At 32.7% G+C, this 15,477-nt stretch overlaps 2 protein-coding genes across 3 annotated transcripts; one reads left to right on the top strand and one right to left on the bottom strand.

The window, feature by feature from the left end:
- The first annotated feature begins 3,521 nt into the window (after positions 1-3,521).
- On the top strand, positions 3,522-5,043 carry LOC125191260 (bidirectional sugar transporter SWEET10-like). The gene is made up of 6 exons (XM_048088775.1): positions 3,522-3,614; positions 3,719-3,755; positions 3,844-4,054; positions 4,132-4,293; positions 4,382-4,501; positions 4,580-5,043. Exons 1-6 carry the CDS (start codon positions 3,581-3,583, stop codon positions 4,823-4,825), a joined length of 810 nt encoding a protein of 269 aa, XP_047944732.1. The 5' UTR covers positions 3,522-3,580; the 3' UTR covers positions 4,826-5,043.
- A 5,018-nt stretch (positions 5,044-10,061) lies between these two features.
- LOC125186325 (RNA pseudouridine synthase 7) lies at positions 10,062-14,624 on the bottom strand. 2 transcript variants are annotated; one of them, XM_048082675.1, is made up of 12 exons: positions 14,470-14,624; positions 14,354-14,397; positions 14,188-14,265; positions 13,571-13,671; positions 13,295-13,382; positions 12,774-12,852; positions 12,527-12,609; positions 12,125-12,190; positions 11,922-11,989; positions 11,306-11,444; positions 10,825-11,063; positions 10,062-10,362 (listed from the first exon to the last, which is right to left on the bottom strand). In XM_048082675.1, exons 1-12 carry the CDS (start codon positions 14,564-14,566, stop codon positions 10,260-10,262), a joined length of 1,185 nt encoding a protein of 394 aa, XP_047938632.1. In that variant the 5' UTR covers positions 14,567-14,624; the 3' UTR covers positions 10,062-10,259. The 2 variants fall into 2 exon arrangements, with proteins under 2 accessions (XP_047938632.1, XP_047938633.1); XM_048082676.1 differs by having other exon boundaries at positions 11,306-11,434; positions 11,933-11,989.
- Between the last annotated feature and the right edge of the window lie 853 nt (positions 14,625-15,477).

Here is a 15,477-nt window from a genome sequence, read left to right as displayed (position 1 = left end):
TGAAAAGTTGGGGTTTATAATTAGGACAAATATGTTGAATGACATCAGCCAGCTTGCTATAATTGATGTCCCTGTCCCATGTTAAGGCACGTCTTCATTCATGTCTGCCGCCACCATTGTAGGAGTATCTATTAATTTACGTCTGTGTTAATAATATCATGATAAAAAAAAAATACTATACTGGAAGAAGTTGGGAAAATAAAAAAATAGTTTTTGAAATATCAATTTATCATGCACAAAATCGAGAGATTTCAATATATAACTCTGAATTAACTTGAAAATGGAAGAGAAATTTGAGTTGGCGTTGCCGATTACTGATAATCTTTGTATTTTATTAGTTGCAAAATTCAGTGTATCATGTCATCCTAATAAATATCACAACTAGTTCTCTTTTATTTTAATATTATTTGATTAAAAAAAAACTTATATAGTCAAACTTTAGTCATGAGTTTTTTACTCGGAAATAATTTTCGTCTAAAGTTTAGGTACTTTTAATATTTTATTTGCAATGTTTTTAGTGCAGTGATGTAATCCAATCTTTTGTAAAAAGCGTTGGTTAATTAAAGCTTTTTTCTTTATTGTGGTACTTTTCCTTGTCTCATCAGTCAACTGCTATGGAAACGACAAAGTAAATTACATCGTCTAGGTGAATATAAACTACTTATGTATTAACCCCGAAAAATGAGTAAATATTATCAGAGTTAATTTTTCTTCTTTAAAGAACGTGACACGTTCCATTCCATATATGTATATAATCAAAAATACGTGACACGTTCCATTCCATATATGTATATAATCAAAAATACTCATGGCGATGATTACATCAAAATCATTAAACTGGTCCCAAAACCAAAAAGAATAAAATCAATAAGCTTGGTAATAATTAAGTTATCATTACATATAATGACAATTTGAAGTCCAAGTCTAATTGTGTATCGTGTTGATGCACGCAGTTATGCCGCAAAAATTTGTTGACTTGTGTACACGTGGATGATAATGCCGCAAAACATAATGAACCAAATTTGAATTAACTTTATGTGTATATGTAGACTTATCTTGAATAGTAATGTTCCAATAACACCACAAACGAAAACATGATATACTATTGAATATCCAACATAACTATTGATTTGAGTAATTTTGTTGTGTGTGGACTATATTATTTTGGAGTAGTGATCCAAAATCTCAAATTTCAACATGACATAAAGAATACAGAAGACTATTCGAAATGTGTGAAATGACGGTATATATCATTTGATTATTAACATTACCAAACTCAATTCAATATTGGTAACACAATTACGTACATGCGTTGGAATTTTTTTAGAAAAAATGGCCAAATTTTAGAGAACAGTGCAAAACATCTTTAAATTGACTGCACATTTGTCAAATACAGTACATCTTAGTATTTTTCTTTTCTACGATGTTTCTATTTGTGTTCCTTAACTATAGTTGAGACACTAGAAATTAGAACACATTGAAACATAGGTGATGACATGTATTTAAAAATATAAATTAGCATTCTTAATTGAATTACTCTGTATGCATGCGGTTGAGGCTCCATACACAGACCCTCTAGTTCGCTGCTACTGGTTATATATACCATTTAAATTTTAAGTATACAATCATGTTATCCTCTTGTACTTGTTTCTTTAAATTGTAGAAGCTCCAAAAATATAAAAAATAAAAATTAAAGTAAAATATTTTACTAGCAAAGATCTACTGTAAAATAAATGGACTCATCAAAACCCAATGAATTAGGTATTTTCATTGGGCTAGAGCCAGTGGATCTAAACTGCAGGCCTAGTACATTAATTAAGGAACTTAAATCTAACACTACCTATTTTATTCAATAAACCTATGCAACCAAATTTTGTACAACCAAAATTTAGTTTATTTGAGAAAAAATGTAATTTATTTATGCATTTAATTAAAAAGTATAGACATATATATAATATAGGGAACGTTCATAATATAACGGTATTTGTGTATAATTTTTTAAATTTTTTTGAATCATAAAATATAATTAATGCATATTTTAATTCAAATTTGAAAAATAATAGAAAAATAATTCAAATATAAAAATAAAAAATTGAAAATAAGGCCAAAAACTAATAAAGTGTTTTTAATTTGTTAACTAACTATATTTATTATTTTAATATTTAATTAACACATCAAAATTACTAATATAATCTTGTTTTGGTTGTACAAAATTTGGTTGTTTATCAATACTCTATTTTATTTACCTTGAATCTGCAGCCTAAATCTAATTCAATAAAAGTACTCATACTGTACCTAGTAATTAAGAATGCGCAATTTGAGGCGACTAATTCCACCCAATAATTGGAGCCTTAATTTGTTATCAGCTTTTATATAGGACTACTTCCGTCCCCCATATTTTGACACACTTTGATCCGGTACAGGTTTTAAGAAATGTAATGGAAAATGAATTGAAAAAGTTGGTGGGATGTGGATCCTACTTTTAAAGTATTAGTTTTATAATAAAATATGAGTAGGAATGAGTTAGTGGAATATGGGGTCCACTACCAAAAATAGTAAAAGTGAAGTGTGTCAAATTTTCAGGGACGGACCAAAATGGTAAACTGTGTCAAAATTTGGGGGACGGAGGTAGTACTAATTTGCGTACTTATTATACAAAATGAGAGGAGAGTATAATGAGGGATTGGGTTTTATGGAATGAAGGAATGAAGTGAGTTAGATGGGAAAGTGCAGCACAAAAGAAACGTCAGTTAAATGTAACAAAGGAATCAAGTGAAGAAAAAAAGAGATAATAAGATGGGCAAGTGCATCACAAAAGAAACGTCAGTTAAATGTAACAAGTGGTGATGACGGGGCAAGATATGATTGGTTGAGTGGCTGTACAGCATAAGATATTTACTGAATAGGGCATGGAATAAAAGGGTGAAGCATGAATGAGTCAAACAGTGCCCATAAACTCTAATTGTATGAGTTGTAACCCTTATGCCCAATTGGATTAATGGTGGTTGACACATCAGAATCATCACATTTGGGTCCCTTTTGTCTTCGCTTTCTCTTCAACATCTTCTCTCTCTTTTTTTGGTGAATGTATATCGAAAAAGTTTAGAATATTATGTCCTTCAAAACACATTTAGCTAGGAGTATATAACTAATATTTGCAGAAAAAACAGTAATCAGAATAGAAAATCTTGTGTGAGAAGATACTACATGTGGTAGCTAGTACTGAGGAAAGCTAAGGAAATTAACTAAGACCTCTGTCACATTTGTTTATTTAATTTAAGTTGATTAGTAGAGACAATAAAATCGAAAGGTAAACGAAATAGGGCATGAACTAACCAAATTAGGTTAAATGGAGCATTGAGTGGGTGTAAAAAGAATTTCAGGTAGTGATTAAACCCAGCACTATAGATTGTTTTTTTTTTTTGAGTCTTGAACAACTGTAAAGATGAAAACAAGTTGAAATTCACCCTCTCACCTTCAATCCTTCATCTATATAAATGATCCTTCCCACAACCAATCTCACTCACCTCATCACTCATTTAATTCTAAGGCTATATAGTGATCTTTTCATCTGGAAGAAATGGCTGATTTGGCTTTTGTTTTTGGCCTTTTAGGTACGTATCATAAACTACTACCATGCAGAAACATGCAACTCATTTATATCATCCTCACATATAGATATAATTACTCAATATTTTCTTGAATTTTTTGTCCGCAGGCAACATTGTGTCATTCATGGTCTTCCTTGCTCCAATGTGAGCTTCCAATCCAACAATTTTCTCTTCATGATTATCATATCCTATAAATTTATATAGTGACAAATTTAATTTTGTTAATTTGTAGTCCAACATTCTACCAAATCTACAAGAAAAGATCAACTGCAGGCTTCCAATCCCTCCCGTACATCGTGGGATTGTTCAGCGCTATGTTGTGGATGTACTACGCGTTTCTGAAGCCCGACACCACCCTCCTCATCACCATCAACTCGGTCGGCTGCTTCATTCAGTCTGCGTACATCTGCTTCTATCTTGTTTTCGCCTCTAAAGACACTAGGGTAATACTTACTATTATGAATTACATATAACTTCATTTTCCATTTTATTTGAATCTAATGAACTCCATCTCCATCAGATTCAAACCGTGAAACTGATTCTCTCGTTGAACGTGGTGGGATTTGGACTAGTTCTATTCCTAACTCAGTTCTTTGCCAATGAATCAAACCGCGGCAGTATTGTTGGATGGATTTGCCTTGTTTTCTCCCTCTGTGTGTTCGTCGCGCCTCTAGGCGTTGTGGTAAGCACCTACATACATATATATATGCAGTGATCAAATTAATGGTTTTCACGAAAGATAGTCTAATTAGGGTTTTGGTGATTTGCAGAGACAAGTGATAAGAACGAAGAGCGTGGAGTACATGCCGTTTCTTCTCTCGTTTTTCTTAACCCTAAGCGCGGTCATGTGGTTTTTCTTTGGGTTGCTACGCAAAGACTATAACATTGCTGTAAGTCTTTTAACAAAGATTAAAAGCAGCTCAAATTATGATACATGAAACCCTAATTGCTTTACCTTGTACATGTAGATTCCTAACGTTCTGGGATTCAGCTTCGGGGTGATTCAAATGGTGCTTTATCTGATGTACAAAAACGCGAAGGAAGGAGGCGCACAAGTGCCTGAAGTAGTAGAGGTTAAAATAGAGAAGATTAGTGAATTGAAGGAACAGATCATTGATGTTGTTAAGGTTGGAGGAATGACTTTGGAGATTATTCCTTTAGGCGCGGACGGAGGCATTATCGTTGGAGGGGATAAAACCTGCATCCCGGAATAACGAATCAGAGAATATTTGTGTTGAATTAGCTAGTGTTAGTATGGTCTTGAAGTGGCATAAGGGCCACATTGCTTTATTTCATTTCTAGATTGTTATGACTTTCGGTTTTGATTCATGTTAATTAGGTTGATTTCTACTTAGGTGTTTCTCATTTGTTAAGGTCAAGTGTAATGTATGCTTCAATTAATCAAATGCTGCTTAATTATCTCTCTCTTTTATTCTCGTGTAGTAAATATTTGAAAAGGCCAACAACAGTTAGAATTGTCCCCACATTTTTGCCTTGAACTTGGCTGTGCAACTTCATTTTTTGTATTTTGTGACGACATAAATTAAAAATAACTGAATCTGTTGCGAGTCCAATTGCTGAGGAATTTGGTATAAATCTGACGCCTGAAAGTTACAAGCATGCTATTCCAATTTGGGTTTTGACTTTTACTTTATATACATTTGCGTGACCAGTCCAAACATCCTCACGACTAACGACTTGAAAATTGATTTTTAGAATTGAGGAAAACGGTCGTTAAATAGTGTGATCATAGAAAGAACAAAAAATTTACACTATAAAAACTTCGAAACAGGAAATATTGTGGATTGTGATGCACTCGCATACGGGCACCAACATATGATAGAAACAACAAAAAAACTAGTATGTAGTACTACTAAATTAAGAAAAAACATGTGGCAATTTAGAGTTTAATTTAGACCTTGACTGTAAACGAAATCACAAAGGGGCAAAAATACTTTTATTAAGATACTCAACAAGTAAAAAAGAATATTCTGTTTGTCTGCCTAGTGAGGATTAGCACTCGAATTGACAACACTATTTTTGAAATATGAGAAGTACTTGTAAATTCTTGCTGGTACATTCGGTTTGAAGGAAACTGAAATCAAATGTTTGTAGAGGGGATTTGACCAATTTAAAACCAAGATTAGTTAGAGCATTCACAACTGTGCTCGCCGAGACGAGGCATCGTGCGACATTGATGCAGGTGACTCGTCTCAAGAGTGTCATCGTCGCCACAATTATTAAGATGTCTTTTGTATACTTTTTAACTTTTAGAATTTTAATTATGTACTCTTTCTGGTCCTACCGAAGAAGACTCAATTTCCTTTTTAGTTTGTCTCCTCCACTACTAAAAATGAAAACTTTATTCTTTCCACTAACACACAAAATAACACTATATAAAATCATGTGCTGCTCAAGGAATGTGTCATCTTCCTTGGAACATAGGGAGTAATATTTAATTTATGATTTTAATCATGCAATTTTACTTTTGAGTGAACTACACAAATGGTATATGATATTTCACTTTCGCACATAAATGGTACCTGATCTTTATTTTATATCGTTTTTTTTACCTATAAATCACATTTTTTGTACTTGATGCAATTTTCACCCAAAATTGCCCTCTAAACAAATACATTTTTCTATTTTGTGTCATAAAGGATAATTTAGACATACGCAAAACTAGTACCAAAAGTTATATTATAATATCTTCTCTTTATACTATTATTATTAATTCATAGTAATATTATTATTTTGATGTTATAAATTAATAATTAAATTATTTTTTAATATCATTCAAATATAATTAATTATAATTATAATTATAGTTAGTGGGTCATCTTCAATTGCTTATAGCATTATAATCCAAAATCAAGACCAAATCTCCAACCTTAGATTTTAAAATGAGTGGATAAGATTAAATCTTACGAATCTCAATAAATAGAAGACAAATATCAACAAAAGGTAAGATCGTCATTTTGTTATCATATCATAATTTTTGTGTTTTTTTTTTATATTAACATGACATGAGTATTTCAACACAAGTACACAAAAATATCAATCCAGATTTATTAAGATTTCACATTCATTATATTGAGATTTTACATGCATAATATTGAGATTTTATATACATTATATTGAGATTTCGTCAAATCATCAACATACACGAAAACTGAAATAAAAATCATCAAATTTCATCATTCTATCATAATTTTCGTGTTTTTTTTTATATTAACATAGTGTATTACAAATATCAACAAACATTAGTATTTCAACACAAATACATGAAAACATCAACCCAGTTTTATTGAGATTTCACATGCATTATATTGAGATTTCATCAAAATCATCAACATATACGAAAATTGAAATAAAAATCATCAAATTTCATCATTCGAACATCGTCGGAATATATGCAATTGAGATCTCGTTGGAATCCTTATAAAATTACCTTTAATTTGATACTCTCTCCGTTCCGCGGTAGTAGAGGAGTTTCTTTTCGGTACGGGATTTAAGAAAAATTGTGTTAAGTGGGTTAAATAAAGGAAGAATAAAGTAAAAAAGTGAAAAAGGTAGAGAGATAAAGAAAGAAGAAATTAAGAGAGAGTAAAGTAAGAGATAAGAAATGTGTTGACTTTTGCTATAAAAGGAAATAACTCAACTAATATAGAACTTACCGAAATGGCAAAATAACCCAACTACCGCGGAACGGAGGGAGTATATTTTTTGCAAAAATATAATTTAAATTGAGAGAGTTACGTAAATTTTAAGTTTTAGAATAATTTTAATAAGAGGAGATTGACATTAATACCCTTTAATTTATTTTAATACTCCCTCCGTCCCAAATTAAGAGTCACTTTTTACCATAAAAGTCTGTCCCAGTTTAAGAGTCACTTTTAGAATTTTCCATATTTGGTCATACAATTTTACCCCATTCTTCATTAAAATTACATAAAAATGTCATTATCTACATTAAAATAAATCAAAACAAAAATCAAAAGTCAAAAGGGACCCACCTTCAACCAACTCCATCATCTCACTTCATTTATTATACATTCTACCATCTCACTTCATTTATTACACACTCCACCATCTCACTCCATTTATTACACACTCCAACTCTTTCTTAAAATCCGAGCCATAACAATAAGTGACTCCAAATGTGGGACGGAGGGAGTAATTATTTAAATTTAAAATACTCCCTCCGTCCCCCATTAGGAGTAGTACTTTGACCGGACACGGATTTTAAGAAATGTAAAGAAAAGTTGGTTGAAAAAGTTAGTGGAATGTGGGACCCACTTTTTTATATTGGTTTTATAATAAAATGTGAGTGAAATGAGTTAGTGGAATGTGAGACCTACTTACCATTTATGGTAAAAGTGAAGTGCTACTCTTAATTGGGGACGGACCAAAATGGAAATTAGTAACTCTTATTCAGGGACGGAGAGTATAATACACCTGACATTATATCAACCACTAGATCTCCTAATCTAATAGTTAAAAATTGGTCTTAGTTTTGTATTGTTAATTAGCTAGCAATTGATCACCTCCCTATAGTTATAAATATATTTAATTATTATAGTTATATTACTGATATAATACTAATAATTAATAAATAGTTATAGTATAATTTATTTAAAATTATGAATCATATCATATATAATAATTATTATTATTTTATATTAAATTAATAACTAATTAATATAGTCTTAATAAAAATTTAAAATTGTGAATTGTATTCATAATGATATAAAGAGTTTAATATATTTAGTTAGGTGTTTCAACCCTAAAATGAATATAAAATATTTTAATAAAAATATTCAATTAATTTAATTACTTTAAATAATTAATTTAATTAAGTGTTTTGTTTATGATTTATATTATGAATGCAATTAGATGTATGTATAAAGCACTAAAAAGAAAGAAGAAAAAGAAGAGAAGAGAAAAAAGAGGAAACATAAACTAAGGAGATAAAAAAAGGGAAGATAAAAGTACTCACTAAAAAAAAAGAAGAAACTAAAGAAGAAGAAAAAAGAAATAAGAAAGTAAGGCAAAAAAAATCAAATGTTTGGTATCATTTAATTGAAATTTACAAAAATATCTTCCATAACAAAAAAATCACATGTTTGGTACCTAGGATTATTTTTGTCACGGGGTACCAAAAACGATATAAAATAAAGATCAAGTACCATTTATGTCCGAAAGTGAAAGATCTGGTACCATTTATGTAGTTCACTCTTTGCTTTTTAAGAATTTATAATGCACTTTTTGATTTTTTAATGAATTATTTCAATTAATACAGTATTTTAACATGATATAAAAAAGAATTAGTGGAAACCATGAATAATTAAAAGAAGAAATGGTTAAGAAATGAACGTTGCCGGTGTTGTCTCTTTCTTGACTAAGAGATAAGGTAAAAAGTGGCGTGAGCTCATAAATAATGTAGATAAGAGTCTGTTAGGATATGAATAAAAGACACTTTTGTGGATGGCCTTACACTCAAAGCTACAACCTTTATTTATAAAAAATGTCCTAAGTTTTGAAAATTCAAAATAAAGTTTTTAAAAAGGTTAGATTATACAGAAGCTACACCTGATCAACTATTAGCACCTAAGAAAACAGAGGGAAATAAAAGTAAAATAGATTGAGATTCTGTGTGGGTGTTCAGTGACTAGAAAGTGGTTATAATTGAACTTCAAGATAGGCCCACAATCTAAATAGGAATAGGTAAGTATCTAGACATAAGTGAAGATATTGCTCAACTATGGAGTATCCATCCAGATTTAAAACAGGAATCTTCTATATCTGTAAGAACAAGTAAAATGAGTAGACCAATGCTTTTGGAGTTGGATATTCTTTTCTTAGGAAAGCAACTTGCATCTGTAATCAACGCATCTCTAGGTTATATCTGAGAAATATGGGCCATACCTTGCTTTAGTTGATGAGCTTTGCATACAAGCTCCTTTTATCTTCACTAGACTCTGTAATCCACTACATTATGATCAGCAAAACCTGTGACACTGGCTGGTAACGTTGATTGGAATTTCATAACGAAGGATTATAAGCACACGTACATGAAACTCATGAAGTGAGATAGTGTTGAAGGGAAAAAATGAGAAAAACCAATCGTGTAAACTGAAATAAATCAAAAGTTTCTAAACACTCCATAGGCTTAATTGTTTTAAGGATTTTCCCAGTATTTTGAATTCTTGGAGTAGATTGATACATGTATGTAAAATGAAGAGAAGTTCAAATCCAACTGTGCAGAATGGATGGAGACAAGTGGATATATGCTTATGCCACACTTATATGAGCAGTGAGTGAATAAACCTGTTTCGTCAATTAACTAATCTGTTTTACCATGTCAACCATAACTGTGATCTGTCAAATATAACAAGAGAGAGTTGGGACACCCAAAAGCATGGCATTCTCTGAAGTGTTCGAAAATTCTAAGCATCTGAATGAGTATATCTTTTGGATATCTATGTATGGAGCTTGTATACAGATACAGAAGTTTTACATTAAGGTCATTCTAAGAGGAAAATTTTGTGATTACACTATCATAGCTACGTTGACAGATTTCAGTTCCTTCATTAACTGACTCATTCTATCAACTGCAAATATGTAAAGAAAAACAAACAAAAAGAACTAACTAAGAGATGCCCATTTTGGATATGGACACTCGTACGTCCAATCAGGGCCCGAGTATCTAATACAATGCAGCCACAGACCTGCTTCATGTATATCATATCTGCATTTTAAAAACAGTAGGCGTCAATTGATTTCCCAGCCATGTAAAGAGATCCAGTGCATTAAAAATTCAAGGAAAAGAGTAACTTTTTCAGCAAGAGCAGTTAAGTCATTCAACCAAGTAAAAGGAGCTAGCACTTTCAACAATTAAGAATAGTAAGATATATTGTATATCATCTATGAGACCTTTCAATCCATTGTATTGTAATGCAATGAATATCATACAAAAAGAAAATCAACTAAGACATAGCATTAGTCAGATTGATGCACTAGCTTTTGTTTTGAAAGAGATCCATAACCTATATCATATACATATTGCAAAAAAAACACATCATGACCAGTCATTGTTAAGTCAATAAAATCTTAAAAAAGATCACTCAAAGAGGCAATAAAATCTTTAAAACAGTGAAATGTCGGAGCTTATAGAAAAACATCATTGCACCATTCAAGAACGGTTTCTCACCCTTTGGGTGGCAAATCTGGGCAGTTGGTACACATAGGATCGATGTTGAAATCTTCAGCACACTCATCTTCAGAACCAGACTCATTAATCTCACAATGATTGACCTTTAAGGGAAGTCCTGGGTTTGCTGCAGCTCTATCAGCACTCAATCCTTCAATAGAACGATGAGGAACACTTTCCGATAGATAGAGAAAGTCATTAGCTATGGGATGCCCCAGATACTGCAGATGAACACGTATCTGAAAGAGAGGAACTTTGATGTTACAAAAAAACACAGTATAAATATTGTGATGGGAAAATGAAAAAAGTGAACATGTTTTTCAACCATAGTTTTAAGTTACTGCCCATGTCGATCATTAATTAAAACCTTTATACGAAACAATTTTAGCATGCATATGTAATTATTAAAAAATATACTTCCTTCAATTATCAGAGATGTTAAAATGAGAGACACTTCAGTTGGCAGTATGAGTCTTTTTACCTGATGTGTCCTGCCGGTGATTGGCTCACATAAAACAATGCTTTCTGTTCCATTGGTACTAACTCTAGTAAATTTGGTACAAGCGGACTTCCCTTTCGCAGAACTGTTCCCAGTTGGACCATTTTCTACCTGCATAAGTCTAAAAGGCATGATACTTCCAGGTGCTAAAACTACGATGTAATAAAAACAGTTGGTGCATTTGGCACATACAATTTTAGATATGCTACCAGATAAATGTAATAAGATGGGCAAACAAAAACAAGAAAAAATGATAGTACTACACCATGTAGTTTAGAAAGTTTGAGCTTGATGCATCCATTGAAATCTAATAACTTTCTCCTATTTGATTTTCCCTAAGCCTTTTGCTAGTTAGATTTTAATTGACACCTTACTATTGCTTTGGAATTTATTCACAAACCTAGTTCTATAGTCTAGATAGCAAAAGGCAATTTGATAGCAGTAATCTGTTGTTTGATTTCTTCAATCTACGTTGATACAACCTTGTTTTCTACTGTACACACTACACAATGCACTCGTGCATTTGCAGTGTGCTAATCTTTTCGCAAACAAAGATCAATATACAACTTCAAAACCATAAAACAGGGATGAGGAATACTTAATTATCACCTCAACCGTGCTCCTTCCTTCTCGGGCATTATAGTTGACATTGACATCAGCAACTTGCTGCACATTAAAAAAATTCATGTATGTCATATTAGAACTTATGATACAACATGTATGTCATATTAAATCCTTCCGAAAGATTAGGTTTATTTAACAAGGAAAATTATAAGTCAATAAGAACGTGCAGTTAAGTACCTCATCCTCAGGAAAAACTCCTGTCACTCTTGCAATATACTGTTTCTTGACTTCTCCTGATTCAATCTAAAGGAAAATAGATGCAAGAGTAGCATGCATCAGAATGTGATCATCCAACTCCTTTGCGTCATATGGTAGCGGTATGCATGTTGTTCAGGTTATCAAATAGTAAATTGCTCTCTTCATTGACAGGTTAGAATTAATATGGTTATTCAATATCATATAAAAGCCACAAATGGCAAGAAGTATCACTGTATCAGGTAAATTGTTTAATTTTTTTGAAAGACTTCCACTCTGAAGGTTTAAGCTTTTAAATCATACGACATTCTTTAAAACGCAAATTAAGACAGACTAACTAATTTGTTCTCAATATACTATATACATAAGCCCAAATTTGCAAACCTGTTGTCTGAAACTATCAGCCTTGGAAGCACTTCTAGCTATTATAAGAAGTCCAGAGACCAAGCGATCTAATCGATGAATTGCTGGTATTTGAATGTCAAGGATACCAAGAAGAATCTAAACTTACAGATGAAGTAGGAGAGAGAGAAAAACAAATGGTGTAGCAACTAGCAATTTCATGGGTGTAATCATGTAGATAAATTACAAAAATTCTCCATATTAGTCCAATCAATGAAAAGTAGGATACGGAATAGGGGTGCCAGGTCATGCTCTGCTTGAAGAATACCAACAACTGTGTTCTTCCTATATTGTCCACATGGATGCACCTAAATAGCAATGAGTTCCATTTCAGTCAACCCACTTGATCAAAAACATAAAAAGAATAGCCATAATGAACTAATCAGAAACCCAAAATATCAATGATCTAGTCACGCTCAATCACAGCACTTAAATATTACTGAGTTTCTGAAAACAAGGATTTGAGCAAGAAATATTTAGCTGAATGAGTCTGAAGAGAGCTAGAAGGGAACCAAATATGAGTCTTTTTTTGCAGTTTTCAACCCTCCAGATCACTTTGTGTGACACTTATTAATCATTTCATCAATGAGAATCAAACCACATCATTAGAGCCTACAGTTATCAACTAACATCCGCTTACATAAATAAAAATACCCTATTATTGCCACCAACTTATCATATTACTACCCAACTCAACCAGGGAATGAAAGTCAGTAAATGGAAACCAACTTATCAGTAGAAGTCACTTACAGGAGTTGTTGCAGGCTTGTAAACAGTTACAACATCTGGTTCTGTATGGAGAATCTGGATATCCATAGCCATAACTGGTGGTTCATGCCTACAACCTTCAGAATATTAATTACACTGTCTAAGTACAATTTCACCATAACAGTTAAACAGAAAGAAGGCGAAATGGTAACAGTATTACAGTAAATGATAAGAAAAGGTTACAGAGTATTAATGATTCCAAATATAAAACCACAAAATCCACTAAATGTCTATGAGTAAAAGGCTCAAAATTATTACCTATGCAGAAAATGGCTTATTTTTTGGGATGGCTTAACTACATATGATATAGGAACTTTCTGACCATCAACTTGTATGCGTCCAGTTTTCACTGCAGACACCTGTCATTGACTTATGGCATAAACCACTTACTTGTGCAAACAAGTGAATGTTACATGATCCACATATCCCATCCTCGAGAATTAATGTAAAGCATTTTGCAAACTCAGGGTTATTCAAAATTATAATTTATTTGATAAGTATGGCAATAATAACAAAGCATTACAAACCAACAGAAAAATTAAATGCACATAATCTTTTATATCCCACATGGAGATCAACAGTCCGGGAGTGAGGGTGGAACCTTACAGATCCAAGAATCATTGCAAACCAACTCTAGCGAAAAAAAAGACGAAGTATTTTTTTGGCTCAATTTATATTCGAGTACCATATAAAAGAGTACTCCTATAATGAAGTGAAGTTCACATTAGTGACAAGACAAACACAACATCAACAAATTAGGTAGATTATTTCCAATCATGTCATACATATTAGTAGAAAAATTGGTAATTAAGAGGGCAATTAGCACAAAGAAGCCAAATTAAATTTGAACAAAGGAAAAATTATAAGTTAGTTACATAGTAATCGCGAGGTCGGCCTTTAAATTCATCGGCAAACAAATCGACAATCGTCTTCCCCGCCCATCTATTCTTTGCCTGCACACATTCAATCCAGCTTGCAGTTGAATAAGTAGTAAGCAATTGTAAAGAGTATACGAAACACCAACGTTTGCAGCAGACTCACATGTGAAATGAACTCGAAATAGTAGGGCCTCACATATCTTACTCCTATTGAATTACAGAAGCAAATGAGTGCATTTGATTGAAGAAAAAAGTGGGGGGTTTTGGGCGTAGAATTACCGTGGCGGAAAATGTAGTCTTGGCGATGAGGAGGATTGGCGGGAGTTTGCCAGACGATGTCCATGGTGTCGTCTGGTTGCCTCCTCTTTCTCTTCATACCATTAGGTTTACAAAATCCTCTTTCATCTTCATTCAAAAAGTATGAATTCTTGTTTATGTTTTTTTTCTAAGATTGAAATTAGAGCCCAATGCGTGGCCCATGCTAATATTCAATATATCTAAAATTTTAAAAGAAACGAAAAATAGTGGAGTATACAATTTTGTGTATGCAATGTCAGCAACAAAATTCTCTCCGGGAATATGCTCCAACAAAATATTTGCAGGACAACATACATTCAATTGAATTCTTCTCATTGTTGATTTCCAATCATTTTAGAAATTATAAAAAATAAAAATGATTACACAACAAATAAGAATGATTTATAAAAAAATTAAAGATATGGGATTTGAATCCTATACACTCTAAGAGCATCCGCAATGGTGCTTAGGCCAGCCATAGGCCAGCCATTCTCTCCTCTGCCACGTCAGCAACACTAAAAAAACCACCTGCCACGTCGATTTAGGCCAGCCATAGCCACCCGCAATAAAAATAATTCAAAATATACTACATTTACGGAATTAAAATTGCGATATACGGAATTAAATTTACGACACATATACGGGAAAAATAATCCATTCCATTAAAAAAAAAAAAAAAAAAAAAGTACAAAGATTTTAAAAAAAGTACATGATTTTTTAAAAAAAAAAAAAGGGCTTCAACACCCGAGCCCCGCCACTCTCTACTCCTCCTCGCCGTCTCCGCCACCGCATGCCGCCACCCGTGGTATCTGAGCCCACGTCGGAACCCCCCAGCCGTGACCTCGCGATCTCTAAATCAGCACGCATGCTCTCGAGCATCTCGTAAAGAAACCTCTTCTCCGGTGGCGTTCTTCCACTCTCGAAGACCTGTAACATCTGAGCCCGCGTTTGGTTACGCGAATGGAGAGTGTACTCGAGTGGGGCGGCTGG

The sequence above is a fragment of the Salvia hispanica genome, chromosome 5, assembly GCF_023119035.1.
Source record: "Salvia hispanica cultivar TCC Black 2014 chromosome 5, UniMelb_Shisp_WGS_1.0, whole genome shotgun sequence".
Lineage (NCBI taxonomy): Eukaryota > Viridiplantae > Streptophyta > Magnoliopsida > Lamiales > Lamiaceae > Salvia > Salvia hispanica.
The sequence above is the reverse complement of the archived record's forward strand: the minus strand, read 5'-3'. Positions and strand labels throughout refer to the sequence as shown.

Excerpts from the sequence above, each read along its gene's own strand:
- LOC125191260 (XM_048088775.1), top strand. The coding sequence starts at position 3,581 with ATGGCTGATTTGGCTTTTGTTTTTGGCCTTTTAG. Across the intron at positions 3,756-3,843 it reads ATGGTCTTCCTTGCTCCAAT|TCCAACATTCTACCAAATCT; the intron begins GTGAGCTTCCAA and ends GTTAATTTGTAG. Across the intron at positions 4,502-4,579 it reads GCAAAGACTATAACATTGCT|ATTCCTAACGTTCTGGGATT; the intron begins GTAAGTCTTTTA and ends TTGTACATGTAG.
- LOC125186325 (XM_048082675.1), bottom strand. The coding sequence starts at position 14,566 with ATGAAGAGAAAGAGGAGGCAACCAGACGACACCATGGACATCGTCTGG. Across the intron at positions 12,191-12,526 it reads CTGATAGTTTCAGACAACAG|ATTGAATCAGGAGAAGTCAA; the intron begins GTTTGCAAATTT and ends ATTTTCCTTTAG. Across the intron at positions 10,363-10,824 it reads CCAGATTTGCCACCCAAAGG|ATATGATATACATGAAGCAG; the intron begins GTGAGAAACCGT and ends TTTAAAATGCAG.